Source organism: Saccopteryx bilineata, chromosome 10 (assembly GCF_036850765.1).
Source record: "Saccopteryx bilineata isolate mSacBil1 chromosome 10, mSacBil1_pri_phased_curated, whole genome shotgun sequence".
Taxonomy (NCBI): Eukaryota; Metazoa; Chordata; class Mammalia; order Chiroptera; family Emballonuridae; genus Saccopteryx; species Saccopteryx bilineata.
In genome coordinates this window covers 76,801,498-76,823,979 of record NC_089499.1, presented here as the reverse complement: position 1 = coordinate 76,823,979, position 22,482 = coordinate 76,801,498, and the positions used below count along the sequence as shown (strand labels likewise).

Sequence of the window (22,482 nt, the reverse complement as noted above, 5' to 3'; positions counted from 1 at the left end):
CCTGACTTTGATTTTAAGATGTATTTTTATCTACTATTTGTAATATTTTGGCTTCTAGTGCAGAAAGAATTTAAAATAAAAATTAGTTGGAATTTTTATAGATATTTTTATAGATATTTTATAGTATAGATTTAGGATACAGCTATGTTACTTAGAAAAGAAACAGATTTTCATTATATCTATGTTGATATCAATAATCTGCTAACCTTAGTTAAGTACTGTATATTCTATTACTGTACTAACATATGGATATATTAACTTTAGGGACAAGGTTGAGGCTTTTCTTCCATGTAAAGTCATTTTGTCATTTTCCCTCACTTTTCTCATCTATAAAGTGAGATTAATAACATTTACCTTTAAGAAATAATTTATAATATGCAGGAAAAAATAAATTGAGCCATTTTTAGGCTTCCAGCTTTGATAGTATAAAGCACCGAATGTATCTTCAGAAACCCAGGAAAGACACATAATAGTGGTCCCTTGAACTTAAGTGATTGAAATCTAGGCTTAAAACAAGATCGCAAGAAATGCAATCAATGCCCATGCTGGAGAACTGAGCTTCCGAGCACCTAAAGCACCATAAAAATTCCTCCAAAGGGTGAAGATGCTCTAAACACCCTTGAGAAAAAGAAGCCACCCAAACAAATAAACCCAAACCAGTTGAGTTTATAAAAAATGAAGTGGGGCTTTATTTACAAATCATTTTAATCTTTCAAAAATAAACAAAGAGAACACATTCCTTTCTGAGATAGGAGCACAGGGTCTTATTATCTGGGCTGGGGACAGAGAGGGTCTTAAAGTCTAAGAAACTGAGTTGATTTTTACAAATTCTCCACAAAGCAGATGCCAAACTCGATTACCCTCTTGGGAATATTTCTCACGTAGCAGCTGAAAGGGGGGAAGCTCAGAGAGGGAGGCTGGGTAACTGGATCATCTTTATTGATAACTTCCTCCCCTCTGCCTCAACTCAGGAAATCAAGAACACATCTATAATTGTTAATAGGCTCTGGAATGGAGAAAAGAGCTTCTAACATCAAGGTAAAGAAATACTTCATTTAAAAAATGTGATCATGTTTAAATTGCTGTAGACCAAAGAATATACTTGCCAGGCAAGAATAGGAATCATTAAGTCTGTGATCCAAAGTAAGGCGTTGCACCATCTCAAAGAGGGAAGCGTGGTCAAAGTTACAGGGATTGGACGAGATAAATTCATCCATGCCATGCTTTTGCGCTCTATCTGCGTCTGTTCATTTATACATGTAGAGAGAGACACAATTTAAAGAAACATATCACATTTTCTTTGACATTTCAAAAACACAGGAATTCATTAGGCATTACGAACACTAGCTGTTTCCCATTGCCTCCCACCAACATCCCCAAGATATTATTTTTACCTCCCATTGTCAACTTGCATCACTTACTGATGAGTTTATTGCATTAAGGCAAAAATATATTGGCATCAATATGTTTGTCAAATGATCACAACTCCAGCGCCTTTATGCCGTTCTTTAAAATCTAAGCACATGACTGTAACTTCGCCTGCGTTTCACCAAACACTGAAAGCAGATCGGATCTTTGCTTATCAATGCCTATTTAGCTCTTTTTAGATTTTTAATAGATTCTGCCATTCCAGTGGTTATGTCTAGAGCAATTTCTCTACAATTGTTGGGATTATCTGGAAAAGGGTTAAGCTGATTTTCAGCAAAGTGACAATATTTGTATCCACCCTTCCAAGGCCACATTGACAATTTGGTTTCACAAAAGGTTTGGGTCCCCATCCTCCAAAATTAAAAAAAAAAGAATAATAAAAAAAGATTTTCATTGAACCCCGAAGAATAAGTGAAATGGGAATTTAACTTGTGATAGCCAAGGACACTGCCTCCAAGTGTATTTACACAGCTAGCAAAGCCTAGGAAAGAGACAGACAAATTTATTCAGCAAAAGCTACGATCTGCCATGTATTATCGTGCATTAATAATCTCAACGTATTCACACTTTTCCTTACAGGGTGAAGGCTGCAGGCAAAACCTCCTAAGGGCTAACTAATTAATCTCAATATGTGTAACTAAAATACTCTATGCTCAATCGGCAAAATAACTCAGAGAATTCAAGCAAATCCTGAAGAGGTAGGGATGAAGGTCCTAGACATGAAAGGAATCAGCTCACTCCACCTCACATTTGTTCACTCTCCTGATAAGCAGATGGGGAAGAAAAAGAATCTTCTATTGAATCAAGCAAGAGCTTAATCACTCCCCTGCTTGTGATATTCTGATGGAATACAGGGACCTGGCAGGGTCCAGGAATGGTGTCAGGACACGGGGAAAGTCCAGTTTTGACTTGAGAGGGTGTTGGGATAATGTGTCCATGTGTGGCCCAGGCAGTATTTCTTCCCTCTTATGCTTGGGGAATGGCTGAAAACTTGGGTTATGGTAGCAGTGTGACATTAAGATGATTTCTACTCACATTTTTTATTTTGTGTATCATTTAAATGTAAGTGCTAGATTTATACCCTCCTTTTGTTAGAATTGTCAAATCTTCAGTCATTTTTCATAGAAGCAGCAAGCGGTCAGTGTTTGAACAGGATGTGTTGTTTATGCCTAAGATACAGAAGCAATGGTTTCCAGAAGGCAAGCTGAAGAATGAGTGTTTTAAAAGCCAAAGCATTCCATTTGGGTGATAAAACACAGTTTTTAGAAGGGATATCACATGTGTAGAAATGATATTAGAGAATCGAAAAGAATCCTCTTTGCTGTGCTAATTGCCTCAAATTTGGATTCAAGGAAGTGCTTTCAGCTTGAGGTTAGGTGCTTTATTTAGGAGGATTCTTTTGTTTGGTTGTTTGGTCTCCAAGCTACATTTCTCCTTTGACTCAGGGTGGTTGGTAAGAGAGGTGGCCAAGAAGTTGATGCTGGAGCAGATAGTTAGCTGCTTCCAGGGAGAGAGAGAGAGAGAGAGAGAGAGAGAGAGAGAGAGAGAGAGTGTGTGTGTGTGTGTGTGTGTGTGTGTCCTTTGGCCCAAGACAAGTGTTTTGAAGCTGTTCCCACTTCAGGCCCCTGTAGAATGGCAGCCCTGCTCTCCAGGTGGCATGTCTGCCTCCCTCAGAACATAGTCTCCCCTCTCTGCTGCCTCCTGTCAGTCCCAGGTCGATTTCGTTCAGGAGAGACGACAGTGGGGTACATGAACTGCTCACCCTGCAGCACCCCCACCCCGTGACTCCCCCTTGGAACAGATAGCTGAGGCACCTTGGTTGGCACCGGCCTCTTGCTCTTGGATTTCTCAGAAAAGGCTGCAAGCTGATACGCTGGCCAGGCTGTTTCTCTCCAGTTTAGCTCTGCTATTTTATTGCTCTTCAATTATGAGGGTGCCACTGGTCACTTAGCTCGAAGAGAAGGGAGCTCTTCTGTAGCTGTTAGAAATACGGCAGGCGTTTCAAGTCTTACTTTTTTTGTGTCGAACCTCTTAAAAACTTTGCAATGAACTATTTTGCCTGCTGCCCACTCAGGAAACGGATCTGAAAAGGCGACTTGGCTCCTTTGCAGAGACCTGAGACAGATCCACTCTCCGCCTCCCCAATCCATCACAATGCATCTTTCACCCTGCCAGTTCTTGGCTTACAGTACATCTAAAGAACAATTTTGGTTTTACTTATGTTACAAAGCCGGCTTACTGAAAAATAGGCTTTCGCTTGTTTTCTTTTTCAGAAAGTAACCCTACCAACATCCAGATTCATTTCTCCATTTTCCTTTCTTCTTTCTCACTGGGTCCACGTGTAGAAAGAGCCTGAGATGGACTTGGAGGTCTGGACTCTAGTGTGACCTCTGTTTCAGAATAGTGGTGGGGTGCTGGCTGAGCTGCTATCTCTCCATCCTCAGTGTCCTGGGTGTGAAATGAGCTGAACTCTGGCTTCCCTCTGTGCTGTCACTGACCCTTGATCATCCTTAAGATTCCTTGTCTACCTGCTCTATGTGTGGGGTAGAGCTTAGCGCAGAGTTAATTTCTGGCACGTGGAAGGAGCAGCCCCTGGATTTTACTTAGACAAAATCATTTACTCAGAATTGAGCTCCTTGTCTTACTGGTTTCAACAACTCAGGAGTGCTTAAAAGAGGGGCTGGCTTCTGTTGGAATCTTTGAGAGTTTCATTGAGCTTATTATATGCTGAAAAAGAAAAAGAAAAAAGAGTGGAGGTGGGGAATGCTATTTTTAGTGTCAATGGAAGGGATCTGATATTTTGGCTCCATTTGAGCAGGAACATTGTGTTGTACTCTGTTATAGTCCCCAAACTTAGAACAGTACCTGGTATAGAGCAGGCACTCCACAGATCTGTGTTCATCCAAAGAAATAAATTCAGTCCTTCAACACGTATTTTCTATTTTTTTATTTCATGGAACATTGAAATCATAAATAAACTCAATGGGAACAAATTTTTTGGAGCTAAAAATAGCAGGTGGTTAAGTGGGTGGGCATAGGGGATAAAAAAGACTGACTTTGAGGCTAACTCTGCCTTTTAATCTGTGTGTAACATGAGGCAGGTTGATGAGTGTCTCTGAGGCCCATTTTTCTCACTCGTAGCTGAGAACAGTATGGGAGCCTACTGCCAAGCATTGCTGAGAGGCTCTGACAAGGGCAGCTGGAAAGCACCTGGGAGCCCGGCACAGAGTGGAGCCCAATAGACCGCCGCTGTGAGTGAGTGCACAAGCTTCCTAGTGCTCCAAAGCCAGTCTGGTGAATGTTCCTAGAGAGTCAAGGATGTCTCCAAATGTTTAGCTAATGTTAGTTATAGGTTGTTTCTTAAACCATATTGTTGCTAGGAAGCTGGGTGTCCTTTCCAATTGTTCATCTTTACGCTTCTCCTTTGCCCTGTGTAGTCAATTCCCATGTCCTGTCTGTGGTTTTGTTAGGTTATAGTCTCACTTCTCTGTGGACTCACATACAGCTGTATCCCTTGGTAGGCAATACATTCCTGGAGGGTAAGGTTCTGACCTGTTACTTCCCCTGCCCGCTCCCAGAGGCGGCAGGTCCTTCAGAGGTGTTTATTAACGGGCTTGCTCTGACACCTCCATCCCAGGAAACTTCCCACTGACTTTATTAAGGAGTCACACACATGGGGATTCAGATGGCATCTTGCAAATCCAAAAGTGGGAACATGTGCTCCTAGAGGAAAAAATCTTATAGAAGGAAACGGAATCTAGGTGCAGGTGTCTTTGGATACCATTCAGATTGTCTGCCTGTGTCTCCATACATGTCTAGGACCATATGCATTACATATGTTGTCTACTTTAAAATAAAACACTGCAGTTGTCCAGCTGTTCCAAATTCTGTTTCAAAGAACTTGTGGGTGCTTCCCAGGCAACACCATATAGTCATTCTTGCACTGTCCCAGTCTGTTCTTCAACAGCACGAACAGTAAAAATGAAATGCTCCTTGCAACTTCATTTCCCCTCTACAAACAATTAGATTTGGTTAAATTTTAAATAAGAAAAACTCCAAATGTTGACATTAGCAAAGGGGAAATAGCCCAGAGCCAAAGTATGAAAAAGGGATCCCAGGACACCTAGGGATCATTTCTTTGCCCATGTTTGGCAGGTGTCAACAGAAGAAAAATGAATTTTAAAACTAGGGTGAGCAAAATAGAATTAGGAGACTCAAGTCATTGCTTAAAACTCCAGTGATATTTGGTTTATCACTTGCTTTAGGGAGATGTATACCAATGTTTATATTACTATTATTATTATTATTATTTTAGAAACAAAGGATTGACTACTGCATTTTAAGAATTGATTTTAATCTTTGTCCTTTAACTTTCCCAGACGTAGCTGAGCAGTTCCTAAAATGTGCTTGGTCTGTAAGGGCTCCACATATACTGAAATGAGCCATGAAGCTGTATAGAGTCTGCAGCTGGGGCATAATTCAACACATCTTTCAAACAATGCTACTTGTCTCACTTGTGGGGGTAACTGCATCAAGACTGCGAAGTCCTCTGCAGCATGAGCAGAGGAGTCTAACTTCAGACTAAACTTACATGGGTAAAGCTGATCTCTGTGCCCAACTGCATTAGGAAAATCAACTCACTATCTATGGTGTCCATGACACAAAAGTGGGCTGATGGACACATAGGTTTATGGACAGCAGGTACACTTCCAAGTGGAAGCTAACCAAAACCTTTCATCCAAGTTTGCTCAGAAACAATTTTGGTTTGGCTGTAAAGGAATGTTGGGAAAATATCAGTCCCTAAAGCACTACCGTTATGTAGGTTTTATACTCCCATTTAACCTACTTTGTTAAAATTCAAGTGATGTCCCTAATTGACCACCCTGGCATTAAAGTTGTTCTTTAATTGATCATGATATTTGGTATTCCCAAGCATGTCATGTTTGATATTCTTTTCCTTCACCCCCACACAATAGGAAAAATATATATACAATATTTTTCATGATTACTTGTCTTAATAACAAGCATAGTTAATGTGAGCTTGTTTTAGATATAAAAAATTTTTAGATAAGTTTTCAATAAGGTCTACCAAATCAATGTAATTTCCTTGGGGGGAATAATATAGCTTACAAATTTTCATTTTATTGAGATTTTCCTATTATTTTAACAGCTAAGAAAATGAAGAAAATAATTTAATCCCTTGTTTTTTGTAATATTACATTTTGAGACATTTTGTAGACTAGAGAAAAAAAATTCTGCTGTTGCAAATAATTATGATTGCATTAATAAGCTGTCTGAGAGAGGTTCCTTTCTTTAATGATTTCCTTCTATAATCAGCTAGAGGTAGCAATTTTATCACTGAAACTCAGAACACAGATATGGCTGTTGTTACTCCTGATGGATGCTAGAGGCAAGAGAATAGCTAATGTAACTCTAAAGTCATTGTGAACACAAACTGCAAATTAAAAGGTGACTTTGTATTTTTCTTATATGGAAAATGTGTACTTGTCATATCTGCTTGACAGTACAAGAGTGAATGTATGGTTTCGACAATAATGCACAATGACAGTAGTCAACCACATCAGAAGACATGAAATAAAGAAATGACAATGATTGATGGCAGCTGGCTGTTTACAGATTTTTCTAGAAGAGTTTTTTTTGGCATGATCAAGTAACCAGGGGATGTTGTGCCCTTCCTGAGCTCTGCACAGCAAGCAAAAGACTGGCCCTCCCATGCCCTTTGCCCTTGAGAATTAACTTAACTCCTTCATGGTTCTTTTGACAAAATCACGCTAACTAGCAAGGCCAAGAGGGAATGGCTTCTTCAGAAGCTGTGAAGGCCACAGTGAATATTGCAGAAACCTTGAACTAAAAACTATGGCAATATACCCAAGGGGATAAATATGAGATGTATATTTCAATGTTAACTTTTATAATTCTTTTTAATTATAACTTATAAATTTAATTAGAGCTGCTTTGAATAAAAATTGTAATAGAGATTTTGTTAATGACCCCCAAATAAATAAGTGAATAAATCCTATTTAATTTTCCATACTGTTGTTATTTTCAATTTATTTATAGAGTACTTAATGTTTTTAAACTCCTCAAAACATGAGCAAAAATAAATTTTCTCTAGTTGACTAATTAATAATGTATTTTACTGTAAATCATGATATGACATGCAAATTCTCAGGTGATTAGTGAATAATTTGTTAAATGTGTCTGAAATATTTAATTAAAAAAAGAAGCTCCATTTAACATGGTCTATTTAGATCATATCACGGCATTTGGATAATTTGGGGTCTAATTATGGGGGGGTTTATATTTTTAAAAGGTCATTTACTTTGACAATGAGAAGAAAAGTGATTTACAGTGCGGGAGTCATGCAAATTAAGTTAATACTGAATTAATTCTTTGATATTGCACTTCTGCAATGTAGCAACTGCAAGTTGACAATACAAGAAGAAATAGCAAAAATCTCATGAGATAAAACTATACAAAGGAATTAAGACAGATGAGTATCTGGAAATCTACTAGGATACCAATGCATTATTGTGCAAATACATGTAAATTTACACAGAACAAAATCCATTCAGTCATCTATTCATCCATTCTTTCTTTCATTCTTTTAAAAAAATGTAGAGCAAAATCCTAAATTCCCACTAAGTTCACATTCTATGGTTAGCTTTTAAAAATGCCTCATCAAACATTCAAAAAAAAAAAGTAAAGTTAAATATCTGCTTGGAGTGTTAAAAAAATATCTGTCTGCTAGCCAGGGGTACATTTATGAAAAATAAAAGAATAAAGAAATAAAGGGTAAAAGAAAGCAAACTAAAGAAAGAAAGAGAATTAGAAGACTATTATTAAATGACCAGAAGAAATAATATGACCTATGACTTCTAAATTAGCATTCAAAATACTCAAGTACATATTTGCCTGCTCTCTTGACCAATTTTTCTAGCTCCCTCTAATGTCAAGTCTGCTCTCAACACATATCTTGGTGGTCAGGTTGTTCCTATATTAATAAAGAAATTGTATACTCTCTTTTATGAATAACTCAAATAGTGAAAACAGATTTTCCTAAGTTTTAGTTTCTTTTTTCACTTTCAGGTATATTTTTAGAAAAATTAATACAAATACAAATGACGTTGAAGAAGTAATTGCTGTCATCATTCTTGGGGGAGTAGCAGAGAGACATTCAAGAGCAGAAGTCAAAGCCTTCCGTGATATTGTGAGACTGTGAATAAGTTATGTGGACTCAATCATGTCTTTAATTTTCTGTGTTTGTGTGTGTCTTCTGTAGTGCTACTCTCCCTTTAAAATTAATCTTCCATTGGGTCTTATTTAGAGCACACCCTCAAGCCAGTTAGAATTAATTCTTTAGTGTTCAACTAATGTACTTACTTTATCAACTGTAGTCTGCAATTTCTTAAAGTCTTGCTTAGTTAACATCTTTGGGTTTCCTGTCCTGCCTTTCTATTTGTTAGGGTATCTATGGTTACCACACCATTGGTACATTGAACATTCTAATCTTGGAAATAGAAAAGGAAAAACTACAGCAACAATAATTATCAGAGTGTAAAATAATCTGTTTTCAGGCATTAAGCAGTCAGGTAGCTGTGAATTGCGTGAAACAAAGGCATTATTTGCCATTTCATTGTGATGTTGATTAATATTCTTGGAATGAAAATAATTAGATGTTAATAGTTGGCTTTACTCAGGGGATCATTTGATGCCAATATGAAAGCCAAGGAGAGGAGGCAATTATGCATACATCACATGCATCCTAGTTTCAGTATGGAAGCTTACATTTTAAACCTAAGGTCAGGAAAATAACATGAAAAATTTTACTACAAAGTCTAGACAGGAGGAAGATATAAGAGGAGAGGGAGGAAGCACATTGCAGGTGTCAGATAATCTAGTCTGATTATCTGAGCTGTGCTGGCTATAGGGGAACACTTACCCTTCAGTCCAGCTAGAAGTTAGCAGGGTAAGAAGGAACAAACCAGAATAACATAAAGACTAGCAACAAGGCTCAGGAAAGCAGACAGGAGTTCTAACCTAGCAGCTAAAGTTCTTGGGTTCGAGCAAAGATTGAACAAGAAAACTTAAAAAACAAAACAAAACAAAAACAAAAACAAAACTAATCCCTCCCCCCAAACCAACAGTAACCAAGACCCCTTGAACGGTTGAAGACTGTTCAGGCGATAGCAAAAATAGAACAATTCTCAAAAACACCCAACTTTGGGGATCTATGATGTGATTAACAGTTATTAATTAAATAAAAAACAGACAGTAAAATAAGGCTCATTGCAAGTGATATATCAATCATTGACCATATTTAAGCAAAACTTAAAATATCACCCCCTCCCACTCTGAGGTACTGATTTTTCCCCTTTTCTCTAACATAGGGATCTGGCATCTCAATGAGAGGCCACTTGGCAGAATAAATTGTGGTAATACTTAAATACAGATTTGGACATCATTTCCAAGGTAAGCAACACTGGCCTTAAAATTGAAAAATTGCAATTAGTTGTTTAAAAAGTACATAGCAAGGCACTTAATTCTTCTCAAATTTTAACCAAAAAAAGGGGGAAAATTAAATCAACAACAACACACAGCAAAAGAACCATAAAAGAACAAAAAATGTTTTTAACGTTTGGTGGAACCCTCCCCAAATCATTGTAGAGTCTCATACAAACTAATGAATAGCAGGATCTATTTTTTTTTCAGTATTTACAGTTTCATATAAATACTCCACTCCACTCTTTCTTAGACGTGTCTTTTCATTTTGAAATTGAGCTTTTGAAATTGCAAAAAATAAAAACTACATCCAGAAGTCTGTTAAACTGAATTTAGAAAGACCCAAATAAACTCACAAATATTCCCAAGTTTTCCAAACTGTAAAATATTCCATTCTCAAGTTTCCCTTGAACAGACAGCGACATGACAAGACTGGAGTGTTTATTTTTCTCTTCCCAAAAGTCCTCTACCATTTATCTGCAGCTTCCTTTGGCCACGTAAATACTAGTAAAGTAAATACTAAGTTAACTCGTTGAAAGTTACTCTTAAGAATTATTCACTTGCAAGAATGGTGAATACTTTGAACAATTATTCAAAGACAGGATTTGATGAGATGTGTACAAAATAAAATATTTAACAATGACCCTTACCTTTTGGAAGTCAAGGAAACCTTTTTAAAATGCAATACTTGATTGTTTTTACTCCTTTTGTTAGAGAATCTGTAATTGACTTCAAGTGTGTCATGTGACTCAAAGCAAATCAATGCAGAGACTGAGAGACAAAGGTAAATGAAGGATCAAAATTTTCTATCTATTGCTGTGCTGTGATTGCTTTTCATTTTTTATAAGCTTGCTTTGGAGTACCAGGTGGCCAGTCTGGCCCAGTGTGCCCAGAACTGAGGGGTGTTGGGGGACACAGGACTGTAGTACTAAAACCAGGGAAGTTGAGGGCAAATCTGGATGAGCTTGGCACTCTAAGTATGAATCCACGTTGTTTGGCCAATCTCTCTAATAGTGATGGTTTGAATTTAACAAGTTAAATCCAGCTGTGAAGTAATTGTGAACAACCACCATTCTGCGAAAGACTCCAATAAAAATTATGATCTATCTCCCAAACTCTGGTCATTTTTTGGTATGTATAACCACTCATGACACCACAGAATGTAAACCTCCTGGTTCCATTTTTGACCTTTCTCATGAGTTTCATGTACCCCTAACTGCAAATAATCAGGTGCAGAAGATACAGGGTTTGTTAACTCCTGCCTGATCTCCTCTGCTGGTTTCCAAGTTCTAGAAACAGATGCCTCACTTTTTGGTACTCTGGCTGCAGTTTTTATGAAGTGCCTGAACCAGCAACAGATCGAATTTGGAGCAGTATTCAGGCTTTGTTTCTGGGGTAGGAAAGTAACTGTGGAGTTATGGGGTTCAACCCTGTTAAATCGAAGCTCTGGGTAAGGACTGTCATTTACTACAGGGTGATGGTGTACAGTTGTGCAGATGGTGCACTGCACAACTCACCAGGAGCCATTCACATTTTGTTTGTGTGAAAATCCTTCCTGCTGTGCACAGTCCACATGGCTGACAGTGATGGCCTTGTTCTTATAGAACCTGGGAGGCGCAGAAGGGCCTCCCACTCTTTGGAGAACCCCCATTCTTGGGCAGTGACTAAGGAGGTGATAGAATAGAAGGTGTCTCCAATCAATCAAGTATTGCTAAATCCCAGACGTGTGAATTATCTGACCTCACCTACTTCTAAGCCTATCTTCCATGTTCTTTAATAAAAGTTTCTATGTCAACCAGGGGGCTGACATATATCAAGCTCATGAGTTCTCAACTGCATCTTCCTGCTGATGTCTAATGACTAGCATTTCCATTCTGCAGCTGAATGCATCCTGTCCACAGGGGGAACTACATCAGAAGCCCCTGAGTATTTCTTTAAAGAGACACACACCCCCTCTTCCACAACTTACATTGGTTGTCTTCTTTTCTGAGTCAGTTTTACTCCTGAATTCCCCCCCTCTTTCCTACTCCAGTGAGGAGAAAGTAGGGCAGACACAAACCAAGGAATAATGTCTTAACCAGGGCAGATGACAGAACAGACACACTGACTGTAAGGTGAAATGACTTCAGGGAAAACAGAGATGATTTGGAAATAAAAGCAGAATTTTCCAAATATCACCCAAGGATATAGTTTGAAAACTTTTATCCTGATACACAGATAACAGCATTTCAGAGAGCTGGGATACGGTGTGTTGTTTCCAGATTTATGGAAAAGGAGCCATTGGGCAAGGTAAAAGGAGTTTTTCATCGCAGAGGGTTTTTAAGAATTAAATACATAGTGGGTATACTTCATATAAACTAAAGAGTAAGCAGAAAGAGACAAGCCTTCTCTCTTTATAGGTCTCACACTTGAATGCCACAAGCAGAAAGCGGGGGCCTTGGGGGAGGTTCCAGTCAGAGGGCTGTCCCTTCTCTCCCCCATGCCTCTCCTCAACCTCTCCCTCATTCTCTCAGGGTTTTTGCACGGAAACCCACAGCGACTGTGTGATTATTTATAAAGTTCTCCAGGGACTGCATCTTTCTTTAAGAATTGTCTGTACTGGACAGGGATTACTGGGAGTACCTGATTGACAATATTTGTCATCCAGAGAGAATTCTTCCCAATCAGCAAAGGTATTAAAGGTTAAAGAGGATAGATAGTCTTGTTAGACAGAAATGGGTGTGGCAGTGGGATTTATTGCAAAGAGAATTTGTCGCTATTTACTTGTTGTAGCTGCAAAAGTATTTCATCCATATCCATTCTGTTTAAGAGCAACAGAATAAAGACTATGTTAGAGCACTGTGCTAGGGGTTAAGTGTGTGATGTGGCTTTCACACTTGCTCTCCCTTCTGCTGCACTTCTCTTGCTGCATGTGTGTGTGGGACTGCCTCCCTATCATTTGAACTTAAGCTCAGATCATCTGTCTAATTCCTCTCTCCTCCCTCAGTCACCATGCACAACATTCTTCATGGTATTTCTCAATATCTGAAATGATCCTATTTGTTTTTTGACTTGCTTGCTCTCTAGACTCCCCCGCTGACATACAGGTATCCTGAGATCAAGGACCTCACTTTTCTACCTCATCATCTAGACAGCTTCTGGAGGAACTAGATGGAATGAGTGGGTTTCATGCTAAAGTAAGGAATCACAATGAGGACTGCTACAAATGACTTGTCTCTGAGCTATCTCTGATTGACTTGATAATCAGGGTAAGGCAAAAGTCACTATGTAGGGTTAGTGTTTGTAACTAAAATGAATTACTTTTTTGTGCTTTATGTTTCCAGTGTTGCCATCTTCCCTGTTTTAGTAAAGGTCTCCAGGGCATTGGGGGGTTTCTTCTCACCCTGTGCATCACAGGGGCTGGGAGACTCAACTACCCCAGGTAGCAAGGAGGCGTGGCAATAAGGAAAAAAATTCAAATGCATGCAGAGGTAAGAGAAGAAACTGGATTATGAACTAGGGCTATTTAAGGAGATGAATTCATTTTGGGGTTCTGGTGTTTTAGCTCAGAGTGGGATTTTAAGTACCCACTTTTTACTCATTTGTTTTCCACTGCATATGATAATGTCATCATTTATTTTTAAATGGTTCTAAGCTGCAGAATCTTTTTTTTTAAGTCAATCCTTATTTTAATAGGAAGAAATGAAACAAGGACATATATAATCTACTATTTTTGAAGGACTCAAACAAATGCATGTTTGGTTGTGAATATCCAAGAGATAAAAATCCACTGAAACTATATTTCCCTTTGTGTATTCCTTAAAGTGTCAAGTATTGCACTTTAAAATTCTTTTCATCTAACATTTTTGTCCCAGCTTTTCCTGCTGTATTTGCATGATTTTATGGATCTTTATTATTAAAGCAACTAGGTTTTTCTGACTCAGCTTTGGAAGATTGACTCTACAGAACTATTTTGAACAAATGTCATATTTACTTACAAAATTGGGAGATGGGGGCATCCAGCTGAGGCACAGTCCCTCCCTTGGCGTTGAGCTTCTGGACTTGGGTCGGGGGCACGGGCTTGTGGGACTGCCCAGTGGCCCGGTACATGGCTTGGACCCACAGGATGCGGTCTTGCTCGTCATCACTCGCGAATATCACGGTGTCTCCCTCTTTGACTGCATTGAAGAAGGCTCGGCCTCCCTCCAAACCTGGACAAAAAGTGAATAAAAGCTGCTAAGTTGAGCTGCAATGCCCTTGGCAGGACTGAGTCCAGAGAAAGGGGAGTCCTCCTGATTTCCTCTGGGCCGGAGAGGGGAGGAGCATTTATCTAACTCTAGTGGGAAATCTGACACTCGCTCAGCCAGGATGGAGCCCTGATGGCAAAGAGGCCGTTTTGAGCCTGGCTCTTGTCTCTGTCTTTGTCTTGCTGGGGACAGAACTGTCAAGCAGGCTGTCCACTGGATAGGTAAACATCTGCTATAAATATGCTATTATTTTTCTTATTGTTTAAAAACAAACAACAAAAACATTTCCTGATCCCCAGCTCTTCCTTCTCTTTACAAAGCCGGACTCCCTGCCAGGGCTGCTCAGTTGTTAGTGCACATGCACATCTCCTGGGAGCTTCCGATCAGGAGGTTTGGGCTAGAGTCTGCGAGTCCGCATTTCAAACAAGCTCCCAGACCATACAGATGGTGTACGAGGACCACCCTCAGAGTACCAAGGGTCTCTCTCCTTCTATTCCGCCTTAAAGACTCTCCAATCAGGCAGCTGCCCCACCAAAACTTGTCAAGGTTCCCAGTGACTTCCACATTGCTGAATCCAATGATCAGTTTGAAGTCCTCATGTTATTTGATCCGTCTACCTATTTGCAAACTTTGACAATCTACGCTCTTTGAAATGCTTTCCTCAGTTGGCTCCAGGTCCCTTGATGTCTTCCTCCCTCCCTGGCTGCCGCTCCTCAGTCCTGTTTGGAGGCTCCTCCTCCTCCTGCCCTTTCAATGTTGGAGCATCCTGGAGTTCTGTTTCTGGACTTCTTCTCTTCTTTACCTACACCTTTCTGCCATTGACAACATCCACTCTTACACACCACAAATGTGCTTGTGACCCCTACATGTCCGTCTCCATCCTGGCTGTCTCCCTTTGAATTGCAGGTCTGAATATCTAATGGGTTTCTTGACTTCTCCACATGGATATCTAATAGACATCCCACATTTATTGTATCCAACACTGAACTTCTTGTCTTTCTCCCCAGCTCCTCTCCCCTTTGGTAAAGCTGAGCTCACCCTCTAGTTGCTCAAGCCCACAGCCTTGCTTTGGACTTCTCACTTTCTCTCACTACCCACTTCCAGTGGAATTCTCATCAGGATGTTATACCTGAGCTTGGTCCCATCTTCCACCCCCAGTGCTGCCACCCCAAGCCTTGCCATGCTCACCTCTCGTCTGGATTACTTCAGAGCCTCCTATCTGATCTGTCTGCCTTCATCCTCACTCTCTGTGGTCAAGTCTCAACATGGCAGCAGCACCATCATTTCAGTGCAAGAGTCAGGTCGTGTCCTGCTCTGCTCAAAACCTGCTGGTGACCACACTTCGTTCAGGAAAGTTCAGGTCCTGACAAGCCCTGTGAGGCCCATGTGAATTGATCCTCTGCTACTCCTCCCTCATTTCTTGCTCCCTCTCTCACATGCACATGTAAGCATTCATGGTGGCCACGCTAGCCTCTTACAGTTTCTTGAACACTCCAGGTATGTTCTCACCTCAGGACCTTTCTACTTGCTGTTTCCTGTGCCTAGATCAGTCTTGTTCTAGATATCTGTATGATTCACACTGTCTCTTCCTTCAAGTCTTTGTTCAAATATCTCATTCTTTTATAAGCCTTCCCTGACCTCTAACCCTTATTACTCCTCTCTCTTACCTTGCTGCAGTCTCCTCCACAGTTCTTATCATCTTACATGCTATAGAATTTACTTTACTTTAGAAGGACAGGTTTTGTCTGTTTTGTTAACTGTTGGTACCTAACATAATGTATGGTGTATAGTAGGGGCTCAACAAATACTTCTTGAATGAATGAATGCTCTATAGACTCATCTTTATGCATGGATAGTTCTCAAGGTTAAAATTTAGAAAAAGGCATGTAGAAACTCAGGCCAAAGTTATACCATGTCTGTTAACATATTCCAAAAACTGGTATTTGGGGGTTACTGAGAACCCTCTCACTAGATATAAAGCTTCATATCTTCATCAAATTCATTACCATTGCACCCCATTATCAGTTAAAATTGACAGAACAATTGGAGTGATTAGCCACCCCAAATTTCCATCAATACCCAGTCACAAATATGCTTGACATCTGGTATTGAAGAAGGTGACATGAAGACTTTGCTGTCTTGTGGATACTGTTAACTCAGGTATCTGTCTATTCCATGAGAGTGGGTATGCACTCATAGTTTTGCACTTAGAATTTCTAGGGATTCTAAAACAATAAGTGGTACTTCTTTATATGCAAGGTCTAGTGGTACAGTAATTTTAATTAAGGATTCTGGGTGGTTATAATTATGAGGAAATATTTTTCCTAATTTTTAAAAGGGTTTAAAGTGTGTTCATTGGGTAGGATGATGTCCAGTTAGCAAGCTGAGAAAAATCTGATGAAGCGAATGAATGGCAGGATAAGAAGGAAGATTCTGGAGGGGCAGAAGAAAGAAGAGGAGCTCTGAGGAATGACAGAGCCCTGAGATGTGAGTGAGAAGGAGCTAAAAGCAAGAGGACCGACCTGCCGTTCAGGCCCATAATGACCTCCGGGGTGAGCTACTTTTTTTGTTACATTTATTTGTTTGTTTATTCGTTTATCTATTTTTATTGACTTTAGAAAGAATGGAAGGGAGAGAGAGAGACAGGAGCAGCAATTCATGCCTGTATGTGCCCTGACCAGGGATCGAACCCTCAACCTCTGCAGTCCGGGACAACGCTCTAACCAATGGAGCTATCCAGCTAGGACAAGAGATAAGCTACTCTGCTGCAGTCAGTGAATGCCAGCTAGACACAACTGGTAGGACTTTCCTTGTCCCCCTGCTGCTCCAGGGCCTGCAACGACTGTCAGAAAGTCAGTTCATGGGGTTGCCTCAAAGTGGAGAGGTAGAGAGAGAAAGATGCTAAAAGTTTCAGACTTTTTTTAATCCTCCTAACAGCCTTCTGAGATAACTACTATCATTCCCATTTGTAAGTGAGGAAACTGAGTCACAGAAAAGGCAATAACTAGCCCACAACCACAGTGGGGCTGGGACCATCAAGGGTGAGTCTAACCCTGGCTGCTTGACTTCCAAGCTGACGACAGCAGCCGCTGTGCAGCTCGCTGCTCAGCTGGGGCCCTGGGGCCGGACACGTGGCGGGCCTGTGAGGGTCAGTTAGTAACAACCGCAGAGGACTGACGGGGGCAGCCGGAAAAGGAGCCCTCTAAAGCAGCAGAAGCAACGACAGTGACAGCAGCGGAGAGCAGCAGAGCTTTTCCAGAAAGCAAGGGAGGCAAGGACACACAGCAGCAAGAGCAAGGGGAGGGCAGAGCCCTGGGAGACAGAAACCCGAGGGAGAAGAAAGCAAAGGCACGCTGGCATGTGCGTCGAGGCGCGGTCTCAGACCACGCAGCAATTCCCGAGACTGAACCTGCAGTGTGTGACAGCGCCTGGCTCTCCACTGGGCATCCCCACAGGATTCGTCTTGTCAGGAACAAGAGCACAGGTCTGGGGACAAACGGAGGCAGACCAGGCAAGGAAGGCTAGCCCACTCCTCAGGGAGAGACCGGCCAATAAGGCACATGGACGTAACCCATTTATAATGGTAAAGTTGTTGAGGATTTAATTTAGTCATTTAAACCGGGCCACTGAATTATTTCAAATGAATATCCCTTTCTTTGAAAACATCATCACTTATTCTAACAGGAATCGAGAGACTGCCACATGTTGTTCGAACCACACCCAGGGAAGAGTAAAGCGGAGCCTTGCCCTCTTTAGCTTACTATGAGTAGCTTGTATGCAAAACTTACATCAGTTATTTACCAACTCCCCAAATTTGTATTTGAAGGACTCTAAATAGGTTAAGTTAGTTTAGTGCTAATGCTTGTGTCTGGGCAGCCACTGGGTCCCAGGCTGGGACAAAGGCAAGGACATGCGCAGTGACAAGGCTAACCTACCTCATAAACACCTCTGCTGCTGACAACCTGGATAAAGCCAAGAGGAGGAGGGGGACAGAGAGACCCAGAGGGTTTCTCCTTTTGCACACTCACCCTTGGGGGAGGCTGGGAAGACTTTTCACTTCTTTGCGACATTGGCTACATTGCACTCCACCCTCTCTAGGTGGCAGAATGTACTGTGCATTAGAATACCCTCTGGGGCTTATTGAAATAGGAGGATTCTGCCCTCTGACTCTGGTTCATATGGTAGGTTAGGGGCCTAGGAATTTCTATTTTTAATAAGCAATTTGGAAAAATTCTGAGTTAGACTTTTCTTATGACAATTGGGAGTATTTATTTATTTATTTTTTGTATCTTTCTGAAGCTGGAAATGGGGACGCAGTCAGACAGACTCCCGCATGCACCCAACCGGGATCCACCCGGCACGCCCACCAGGGGCGATGCTCTGCCCCTCCGGGGCATCGCTCTGTCACGACCAGAGCCACTCTAGCGCCTGGGGCAGAGGCCAAGGAGCCATTCCCAGCGCCTGGGACATCTTTGCTCCAATGGAGCCTTGGCAGCGGGAGGGGAAGAGAGACACAGAGAGGAAGGAGAGGGGGAGGGGTGGAGAAGCAAATGGGCGCTTCTCCTGTGTGCCCTGGCCAGGAATCAAACCTGGGACTTCTGCACACCAGGCCGACGCTCTACCATTGAGCCAACCGGCCAGGGCCCACAATTGGGAGTATTTAAATCTCATTGCCAATCAAACGTTACTTTGAAAACAAATAGGAGTTGGCACACAGAAAGAGAAGAAGCTGCTTATTATTCTCAAGAACATAATCAACTTACTTTTCACTTATGTCTTTGGTGAAGAAATTTATAAATTATATCCCATGGGATCAATGTGATAAAAAAGAGAAGAGAAGCTTTTATAATATATGTGCACATTCCTTCTGCTTATAGATAGAACAGCTTTCTCCCCTCTCCACTTTCATGAGATAAAACAACTATAGCTTACTGCCAGTGCCAATGGGTGGCACGGCTGGACCCTGAGTCCCAGCTTAGTTTCCTCCCTGGCAGAACAGGAGGATATCCTGGTCCTGTCTGCTTTCTGGGTAGGAAGGCATTGAGGGTGAAGTGCAATCATGCAGAGGAGAGGAGTTGGGGACTGGGTTTAATAGATTTACCATCAGACAATGTGATTGTTTTCCCTCGCACACCGGCTCTTTAGCCTCCCACTTGAACCTGCAGGTCTTTGGAAAGATGGAGTCCCTTTCTCTGAAGGAAACTCAGTGGCTTGAGGAAATGGCAAACCATCACAGAAGACCCTGAGGGTTGGCTTCCTAATGCTGCAGCCATATTCTTTCAAGGAGATGCTGCATGAAATTGTTTCAAACTCATAGGTTCTATTTGTTCTGAAGGGTTTTCAGACAGAGCCTTTCATTCCCGGCTTTCGTGGTCAGCTCTGTATCACACTCTGGCAGGATGCTAATTACTCCTCAGGCATGGGGCGGTCCGAGTCAGTGGGGCTGGGATCTGGAAGGTGCTAATGCCCTTCAGTGGGCCGGGCCTACTGCTTTCCTTGCCACACCCTCAGGTTAACACCGCATCTTCTCTCAAACTCTGTTTTTCTTTTATGTGTATTTTGTTGCATGTGGAAGAGCAATATGGAAGTAGAAAAAAAGGTTTTGGGCCAAATAATGCAGTATGGTTGGAAATGCTTCCCTTGTGCAGATTTGGCATAAAAATAAACTTCTCTGGGAGAGGGCTGTTGGTGCTTGTTGTTCATTAATATGCTGAAATGATTTCACACACACCCCTCATTTTGAAGGTTCTCTGAGGCTGATTTCTATTCATTTTTTTCTGGGAAGAAGATAAAATGGGAGGGGGGAGAAGGTGTGAGGGGCAGGATGTAGAACTTATGAGAAATACTACCATTTGTGTGGTTCTCGTAGTTACACAGTGTAGGAGCTCGGGTGTCTGTGCTTGTGGCTTGGTGTCTTCTTAGGAAAAAAGACATTTAGGGATGGCTGTCTTTCCAAGTGCCATCAGCTAACCTAACCTTGAATTGTAGATAGCAGACATGGAGGCACAGGACAGGCATACTTGGACACAGGCACAATATGTATCACTTGTGTAAAACCACAACACACACACACACAGAGTCTTTGGTGTTCATGTAGGACTTACTTTTCAGGAGTTTCTTTTAGCATTCTAGGGTGGAGCACATATATGATATGAGCACAGCTATGTAAAAAAATATTTCATGTTTTTACATGTGTCTTTTTGCTTTTACATGGATTCCCTGATAAAATCAAAGTTCTTGGTTGGGGTATCATTGACTCAACTAAGATGAGGTAGGGGTTGTGGCTGTTCTGACCACTGGGGAACCCTGGGAACACAGCTTAGTTAAAGCCTAGCATGAAGTAAATGCCTCCCAGTTATTACCTGGCCATTGATCTGGGGAGGGAGAGCTCTGTGGCTCATGGCGGGTGGGTACCTGGCTGAGGGTCCGTGTAATCCACAGTGTAGCCGTCCAGTTGCAGGAGTTCCTGAGGCTCTGCTTTCTTCTCCCGGTAACTACACATGGCAAAGGTGTACTGACTGACCTGGGAAGGAAAGCACAGGTGGTGAGTTCTGGTCCCTAGAGCCCATCTCCCCAGAAGAAACCCTCACTCTTAAGCACATCCTTTCCCCTGAGGGCCTGTGCCCAGGAGCTGGGTTCAAACTGAGTTTTGTTACCTCCTGGCTGTGTGATATGGAACAAATGATTTAGCCTCTCTGGCCCTGTGTTACTTCATCTATATCCTGTGTATAATCTGAGAATCTACCTTCTCACTCACTCAGTTTGAGCACCAAATGAGTCCACATGTGGAATGAGCTTATACTCATTTTCTGATGCTTAGTAACTGCTTGATCATAGTTTGCTATGATCATTATTGCTGTTATTTTAATTGGGATAAGCCACATGGAATTGTAATTTGTGTAGGTCAAACCTCATTGAAGAGTGGGAACTGACAGTGGCCCAAGCTGAGACTGCTAAGCTCAGACATAACCTTTTAGTCAGAAGTTAGGGACTACACTTTTGTTTATTTATTTCCCAGCTTTTAAATATTGTTTTTTAGCATTTCCTTTTCTGCAGGCCAATTCTCTGCATCAAGCTGTACAATTCATCCCCACCTTGTCCTCTTTTCAGCGAAGGAGTGCTTTCCCGTTCCTGTGAAAAGTCTTTGTCTCAGACAAATGCAGGAATAACACACTGTCATATGCAATGAGTCCTGGACTGCTAGGTGCTAGTCATGGAGAACCATCCTCACCCCAACAGCAGAGCTGCTGTCCCTGGCTCAGCCTTCAACAACAACACAGGCAGGCATGCCAGTTCTGGGTGGCGCTCTGGGCTGCAGGCTGGCCTTCAGGACCTGTGGCCACAGTACATCCAGACCCAGCGTGGACACTTAGCATTTCTGCTCTAGCTCCTCTGCGAGGAGACTGTAAGGGAGCGAGCAGCCTTCCAGTTTTGGACTAAAAGCTCATAGGCATATTCACCAACCATGAATGTCAACTGTCTTGGCGAAGGCCATATACCTCCTCTCTTAGTTCCCTTTATTAAAAGAGACATTTTCTAAGTGAACTTTGATCCCTGCTGGGGACAGTCTTAGCCTCCTTCTCCATGGCAAAGGTTGTCTTTTTAGAACATTTTAATTTTTAACTGGCGATAAGAAATGGGCATTCTCAACCTCTGCACACATCTCCTGCACAGGAGGTCTGAAGGCCCCAGTGGAGAGATAAAGGGAGATAAACCACCAGAGAACGTTGTGCTGGTTGGTTTGTCTGCTGCTGCCCTCTGGTGGTCACTGGTGAAAACCTTCTGCACGACAGTGTTTCCCTACAATGCGTCTAGTTTGCAGAACCTGTTCCTTATGCTGGAAGCCTGACGGGCTTCCAGGGAAAGAGATCACTAAGAGTATTTCCATCAGAGGACATACATCGCACTTTGTAATAAGCAGAACAGCCAACAGCATCTCTTCTTTTAAAAATGAGGTTTAAGATGCAAACTTGGTGGTCACACAGGCCTGCGCCCCATCCCAGCTTTGAGAGTTGTTACCTATATGCTCTCAGAACCCTCATCTGTATTTTTCCTGGTCTTAATGTTGCTAGAGGATTGACTGAGCAGCAAAGGGCTTTATACAGCGTGTGATCCTCATACAGAAAACACTCCTTATACACTTACATAAGTGGTTTCCTGGCATTCGGCACTAGCATTCGAACAGACCTGAGTGGTGTACTTGCCTTCCAGATGACAAATCCTTTGAAGGCTGGTCTAGGGAGTCCTTCATCTTGGTTTTATTCCCCTTTCCATAAGCAAATTCACCACACAGTGGGTATTCACT

At 41.6% G+C, this 22,482-nt stretch overlaps 1 protein-coding gene across 20 annotated transcripts in view; it reads right to left on the bottom strand.

Moving 5' to 3' along the window:
- The window catches only part of CADPS (calcium dependent secretion activator), a 589,311-nt gene that overhangs the window by 153,559 nt on the left and 413,270 nt on the right, over positions 1-22,482 (bottom strand). For 19 of the 20 annotated variants that reach the window (XM_066244444.1, XM_066244445.1, XM_066244440.1 and 16 more), the window contains exons 10-12: positions 20,592-20,700; positions 13,929-14,141; positions 1,107-1,243 (exon numbers count right to left, since the gene is read on the bottom strand). In XM_066244444.1, the coding sequence (XP_066100541.1) occupies positions 1,107-1,243; positions 13,929-14,141; positions 20,592-20,700 (459 nt within the window). Of the gene's footprint in view, positions 1-1,106; positions 1,244-9,391; positions 9,404-13,928; positions 14,142-20,591; positions 20,701-22,482 lie in introns of all 20 variants that reach the window. The other variant, XM_066244447.1, reaches the window with a different exon arrangement.